The sequence below is a fragment of the Diabrotica undecimpunctata genome, chromosome 8, assembly GCF_040954645.1.
Source record: "Diabrotica undecimpunctata isolate CICGRU chromosome 8, icDiaUnde3, whole genome shotgun sequence".
NCBI classification, from domain to species: Eukaryota; Metazoa; Arthropoda; class Insecta; order Coleoptera; family Chrysomelidae; genus Diabrotica; species Diabrotica undecimpunctata.
Genome location: NC_092810.1, coordinates 93,256,080 through 93,263,572, shown reverse-complemented (window position 1 = coordinate 93,263,572; position 7,493 = coordinate 93,256,080). Strand labels below are relative to the sequence as shown.

The window sequence follows — 7,493 nt, the reverse complement described above, 5'->3', positions numbered from 1 at the left end:
GAATCACTCCAGGAAGTTGGAAAGATATTATTTAACCATATTTGATTGAAAATTTTTAGAAGAGTACACTTAGCATTGTCTGGCAGTTTTTCCAAGAATACTAAAAGTATATTATTGGGTCCAGGAGCAGAGTTTTTGTAGTATTAAGGGCAAAGTTAAGTTCATCTAAGGTTAAAGGAATATTGAAGGAACTATTATCTCTATCTTCACAATCGTGCTGTTGTTTCTCTGTGATGATTTTGTGTTGTATAAACTCTTTGAAATAGTTGCTATTGGTGGAGTTTTTTTCGAAGTATGTAGCAGAAGCATCAACTATTTCGTAAGGTTTTGTTCCTTTTTGTTGTTTCGTTAGGCTTATATTAGTATTATGAGTAATGAAAGGCACTTGGTGAAATTTGTTTTTTCCTGATATTTTACGAATATTGGACCAGACGGTAGATAAAGGTATTGTACTGTTGATATTTGAGACAAATTTCCTCCAGTTGGTTTTTCGAGTATTTTTTGTTATATAACGGGCATGTGCTCTCTGTTTTTTGTATTCAGTTATGTTAGTTATGTCACTATGTTTTTTCATTATATTAAAAGATGTTTTATATTGCTTGATTGCATTTTGACATTCTGTATTCCACCATGGTAGAGGTCTGTGTTTCCTTAATATTTTAGTTTTTCCTATATGCGTTTCTGCTGCGTATGTAATAATATTCGTAAAAATGTTGAGAGTTTCATTTATATCAGTATTTTTAAAACTAGATTTTTGTTATTCTATGTCTGTTTCTATGGCATCAGCATATTTGTTTAAATTAGCGTTTTTCTGGTTCCATTTCCGGACTGGTTGGTATTCAGAGATAGCTGAATAATATGGGTCGCTCCCATATAAAAAGGGTAGTGGATCCCAATTAAGAGCCATTGAAAGAGTTGGGTCACAAATCGATAGATCGATTGCCGATGTTGTATCAATATGTACATTAAATCTGGTTGGTCTTCCATCATTGAGAATGTTTAAATTTTCTTCAGCTAACAAGTCTTCGATTAGTCTACCTTTAATATTAAAATTTGTTGAGCCCCACATTGGGTTGTGACTATTGAAATCTCCTACTGTTAGCCTGGGCATAGGTATTTGTGAAATGAGTGTTTTTAAGTCGGTTAAGGTGAGAAGTGTATTTATGGGAGTATAGATGCAACATACATTAATGCATTGGGAAGCTTTAACTGAGACGGCTACAGCTTCGATGTCTGTTTTTAGAGGAATCGTTTGTTCTTCAAGAGTATTTTTAACACAAATGGCCACTCCACTACTTGGTTTTTCTTGCTTGTTTCTATTTTTTTAAAATGTTGAAAAATTTTTAAATGTGTGGCAATATTGGTCTTTGAAATTCGTTTCTTGGAGACAACTGATAACGGGGTAATATCGTTAATCAAAAGTTTTAGCATTTCATAATGGGTATAAAACCCATTTATGTTCCACTGTAATAAATTGAATGTTATAGTTGTAATTATTGAATGATAATTGAAAGATTTATTTTTCGTAGATAATAAAAAGTTTTCACCTGTATTTGTTTTTAAATTTAAGTTCATCAACACTTGTAGAACTTCTTCCTGTGACTTGTTCAATGATGGTGTGTATTTTCGTCTGGCAGCATAGATATTTCTTAGAACGCAAGAAATGTCTTTCGTCGTCAGTGGTAAATTGCTGAACTTTTCCTTCCTCAATTCCTTATAGACAATATTTAAAGGTCTTTCACATATATCTTCTACAGCTTTCCTCTTTGTAGAACTACTAAAAATTTGCCGGTCAACGTGGATATCTGGAGCATGATTATGCTCCACCGATGCATTTTTAAGAATAACGTAATTTTCCTGACCTTCTTTTGTGTACACTTTTTTCCATCTTTGGAGACATGGGCCTTTGAATATTTTTATTCATTAATTATTAATTAATTAAAAAAAATAATAAATAGCCAAATTCTCCTCTTTGGCTAAACATAGTCGTTAGATTCTCCATTTAAAAGTTAAACACTAACACTAATCCCTAACTTTCTCGGCGATGGGGCAGCAAGTACTTGGGATTAATGGGCCCAGGTAGTTCGTGGGGCAGTTAGATAACGCTGCTAAGAAGACAACTCATATTTGTAGACAATTAAAGTTAATCCAGGTTATTACGGAAGGTACAAAACCTATATAGTAAAATTCCACTATTTGGAAGAGTGATTTTATCGTCTAAACGCCAAATGTTAAATGTACTCAGCGGCCCTCGAAAACTACCCGTTTAATTTGCATTTTATCATCAGAAATCATAGAGGGTATAATTAGTACATTTATTTGTGCTTCTCTATAGCAGACGTAACTACAATATGCCGTACAGTGTATCCGATTCTTGTTCACAAGTAGCAGTTATGGTCTTACAAACCTGAATTCTTCGACGCAGCGATTATTACCGACATAAAAATTACAAAAAAATTAGTTCGTGCAATATTAAAATTGAGCACAAAATTGTATCGACATAAATTTTATTTACCTGTTCAGTTTTGCTACATATTTAAGTTTATAAAATAAAAATTGATACATTTCATTCCCATTCTGTTTCAAAAACTTGGCAGCTTGGGAATTTGTAAAGCATCGTAGCGGTAATACCACCGCACCTTCCAAAGCAAGAAACGTTCATTTAGATAGGCGGTGCTGGCGGGAGTGCTTCTGTTGCCTTTTGTGATTATATTTTTTGCGGTTGAAGTTTGTGGTGTTATTGAAGTTTGCCTTTTTATAGTAAATTTTTAATTATATTCTGTGATTATTAAAATATAATGAACGAACAACCGAGTTGTTCCAAGATAAGACAGCAAAATGTTTACGTCAAAAGAGAAGGTAGTGATACGATATGAAGGAATTGAATTGCATGATGCAGAAAAATGGCATCAAATATTAGCCAAGCGGTCGATAATTGTAGCAGTTTAACAAAAGTATCCATTAGCTGTATTTATCATGTGCCTAAAAATACATCGGAAAATAAAAAGCAAGTAAAACGTAAAACTAGACGTAGAAAAAACATTGTTTTGGATGACATGATTTTATTTTCGGAGTAAAATTCCAACACTGAAAAAATTTCTCAAGGGCTCGAAAACAAATACTTTTTACCCAATATATCTCGAAGAATATTAATCAGAACTATGAGCGAAATCAACTTTCGATAAAAACAGATAAAGTGTGTTATTTGAAAAAAAAATAAATTATTGTGTGGAAAAGAAAACATTTTAAAGAAATACGCACACTTCGCATTATTGAACGGAAAACATTTTATTTGGATGAAACCTGGATTAACAAAGGTTAGTTCAGTTGGAAAAGATTGGCAAGATTTCAATGTCAAAGGTAAACGCGAAGCATTTGTAGAAGGCTGATTTACAGGATTAAAAGCTCCATCAGGAATGGGACGACGCTTAATGAAGAGAATCTTAACAAAATTAGAACCTGGTCAGGTCACGTCAATAGACGTTTTACCGTAACTTCCGCGACATCCGGGTAGCATCAATAAACTTTCTGCAAATTTATTTGTTTTTTTATAGCTTTTTGTAACAATAAAACACTGAAAACTTTGTTTTCGAAAGTTCCACAAAATTTATTATAAAATCTTATCACTACAGGTACTACTAAATAGGTTGAGGAGGGGAGAACTGTTTGTCTTAAGTTGGTTAAAGACTATAAAGTGGTTTCGTTAAAGACTCTAAAGTGTAAATGCATACCAAGAATAGATTACTGAGAAAGTCACTCTGCCGAAACAGCTGTAGTGAGAAAATATTATAATACATTTTGTGGAAGTTTCGAAAACAATGTTTTCAGTGGTTTATTGTTACATAAAATGAATTTCCATCAAGTAGCGGTCGAATCCATCAATTATAGCTTTCTGTTTATGGCATTCTGTATTTTTAGGGGAATGTAGGGAATAAGCCACAAAATATATTCAAATGTTTAATTTACTAACGTTTTGATCTCTATTCCAGGGACCGTTTTTAGAAAAAAAAAATAAAATAAATAATATAAGATTATATAAATAATATTATATAAATATATAATAATAAACAAATAAAATAAATGTTACTGTCGTGTATATCTTTGAAAACGGCCTTTGGATATATAGACCGAAACGTCAGTAAAAACCTGTGAATAAATTTATATTGTGGCCTATTTCGAACAAATATTATTTAAAAAATATAATATAATTAACGTTGAAATAAAAGTGAGCGTACGCCACGTAATTTTCATACGTCTTTTCTCACTTCTCTGCCTTCAAACGATGAAATCACTTTTCCAAATAGTGGAATTATAGTATAGGTACATGCAGGTATAAAAATGAGATTTAAAGTCCGTTATTTAAAGTCAGTGGGTTTTGATATTTATGTGGAATCGGTGCTTATAATCAGGTGTTTGGTTTAATTTGTAAAATAAATATTTGACGTTAGTTATGTTGTGGGTAATGTGATATTTATATTCCACGATGGCAACCACGTTAACTTTTAAACCACACAAATTGGTCAGTAAAAGTTCTTATTCTCAACTAGAAAACACTAATAAATTGTGCATGATGCGTTAGTTCACAAAACTCCAAAAATTAGTGTTCGGGAAATCGTTGGTTGTTGTTTAGTTATGACATAAGTTGAGGAAGCAACAATTTATCGATTTTAAAATAAAGGAAATCATGAGGAAGTGTCAAACTAAAAAAACCTATCGGAAAGAAACTAATGGAAACTGATAACTTAGTTAAAACTACCACACGTAAAGAAATATTTGTCATCGACAAAATTTAAAATAGTATTATGACGACGACGTACTACCGGTGTTTGGGAGAACAAAATTGTGGAAGTGTCCTTAGGAAACAGATTTTTCGTGGGAAAAATGTAATAAAAAGGCGTTACTTCTGGACAAAAATTATATATCTAAGGGCACACTCTTTTAAAATGTTGGGTTGTTAAAAATATTAGCAATTTGCGACAGGCTTTTATGAAAGGGGATTTCTTTGGTTTATTAGACTTTACTTCAAGGTCCACCAAAGATTACCATGAAGAAATGATTGCAAACCTATTTAAAGAATATTTTTTTCAGATGGTTATTAACATACCACAAAATTCTGTCATAATAACGGATAATGCCAGTAAAAATTCTTGTTTAATTAAAAAACTACTAACTTTGGCATGGAAAAACATGAGATACTTAATTGGTTAAAAGAAAAAGAGATTACATTTGGTAAAAAGATGGTTAGCTTATGAATATCGTTCAACAACACAAACAAAAATATAAAAAATATGTAATCGATGAAAAAGCTAAAGATCGCGGAATAACTGTATTTCGTTTACCACTATATCATTGACAACTTAATCCTATAGAGCTAATATATGTACAAATGTACAAGTAAAGGGTGACGTAGCCATAAACAACGATATAAACAAATTAGTTGATATGACAAGACTTTTGCAGAAAGCTTCATCTAAATTCACTGCAGAAAATTGAAAATAATGTATACAGCATGCAATAAAGAAGAAGGAAAAGTTAAGAAAGTTAAATTTTTTAGTTGACGAATGCTTATTAGAACGAATTATCATTGAAACAAACAACACAACTTTAGATTCAGATGATGATAATAAGCACGATGTAATATAAAATCTTGTTACCTACAAAAAAATTTAATTTTATAATTCTTTTTAAGAAAATTGTTTAAACCATTCTTGACGATCATTTTCCCTTGGCAACCTGTATTTTTTTTTTATAAAGGGACTATTCAGTAGGATTGTGCAGAAATATGAAATATACTACGCAAACTAGCATAAATATGCAAAGCAAATTAATTTTATGAATTTAAACGTTATGAAGTTATAATGTCCAATATTATAATATTATATAAGTGCATAATTTTTTGTTCTAAAAAGTATTTTTTTAATACTAAAAACTGATTTGTTTAAATATAAGAGTGTAAAATAGAAAATTGTTTAATAAATGTGTAATATGTGTAAATACCCATTTGATAATGTTTATTTAATTTTATTATATTTTAAATAAATAAATAAAAAATACCAATAAAAGGAGACTTTGGAAAAGATTTGTACATTGGCTGCTTAGAATAATTTTGCAATGAAAATTTTTTGAACTCTTTGAACACTCCTTTTACTCTAGTCAGAGCACAAAGTACCTACTATTTGTTTACAATACTTCTGTTTAAAAAAATTAATAATTTTATATGTTTTATTAAAAACTTTTCTTGTAAAATATTGGTTAATTTTGACCCTTAATGTTGATAATTAAGGTAACAATGATTTAAAAAAAGTTTAACGTATTCCATTTTGTGTTTTTTTTTGTTTTCCACTAAAAAATTGATAAATATCTAGATGAGAGATCAAAAAAATTTTTTTTTATCAAATCTATTCAGCATTGGTCCCAAAGTAAAATAATAATTGCAGGATTATCTAAATATCTGTAGATAATTCTATAGACAGTGTTGTATTTATTGATATTTTAGCTAGTGCCTAGACATTTATGTATGTCTAAAGACCAAATGGTTACTGGCTTAAATATGTACCACCTCATTCAAAAAACTAAAATAGATTTTCAGGCATAATAATTATTTCCTACTTAATACGTACCGGTATATAAAGTAAAAAAATATCAAAATTTGAGTTCCAGTGTCTTACCCATCAAGGAAATCTTGAAATCTGATATGCAAACCGGCTTCATCTCTCATTTTCTCTCTATCTCTGTCTTTCTTTCTAATTATTAATATAATTTTCTGCATTATATGGAGGTAATTTATGTAGCATAGTATTTCCATGATTTATAGCCTGACTTTAATAACCAAATTTCAATTTGCGTGATCACTTTTCATTAATACATGTTACTTACAAATTCTCCAGACTGGATTTAGGTATGTTCTCCCCCAGCCGAGTTGCCTTCAGCCATACAAAATTAATATTCTCGAACGGCAGACCGAACGACTTGCCTGCGTTAATTAATTAAAATACCCATTCAAAATTTTATTAAGCAAGTAAGTCTATGGTAGTAAGTAAATTATTCACCGATTGATCTGAATTTATAACGTGCTGTTACATGTGGATGCTGTTAATCATATTATCCCGAGATTTGGTTGAGTTGATCGCAAGTTGCGGGCCTTCCGTACTGTCCGTCTTTATCTCGAAAATTGTCAATAGCAAGCAATTACTACTACAAATTTACAGGGGGACCTTATTTTACCTCTAACCGAAAATGGGATTTGAATACTTTAGTAAAAATCAACTGCAGCAAATAAACATATTGTATGGTCTTCAGAGGTATCTTGTTTTTAATGTTAGTAGTTAAGGGATAGTAAAACAACACATCTTCACTGGACGAAATATATGTTTAGTCTAATTTTTAAAATGAATGTAAAGTTGATTTTATAAAAAATCCAATGTCATACTCAGCCTAACCTTGTCTAAGGTAATCGTGGCACTTTACATTTAGGAATATAAACAAGAAGTGGA

General features: G+C 30.7%; 1 protein-coding gene across 1 annotated transcript; it reads right to left on the bottom strand.

Moving 5' to 3' along the window:
- Window positions 1–757: 757 nt before the first annotated feature.
- On the bottom strand, window positions 758–6,718 carry LOC140449004 (uncharacterized). Its single transcript, XM_072542144.1, has 2 exons — window positions 6,669–6,718; window positions 758–1,316 (listed from the first exon to the last, which is right to left on the bottom strand). Exons 1-2 carry the CDS (start codon window positions 6,716–6,718, stop codon window positions 758–760), a joined length of 609 nt encoding a protein of 202 aa, XP_072398245.1.
- Window positions 6,719–7,493: the final 775 nt, after the last annotated feature.

Excerpts from the sequence above, each read along its gene's own strand:
- LOC140449004 (XM_072542144.1), bottom strand. The coding sequence starts at position 6,718 with ATGAGAGATGAAGCCGGTTTGCATATCAGATTTCAAGATTTCCTTGAT. Across the intron at positions 1,317-6,668 it reads TTTCAAGATTTCCTTGATGG|AAACAAGCAAGAAAAACCAA; the intron begins GTAAGACACTGG and ends TTAAAAAAATAG.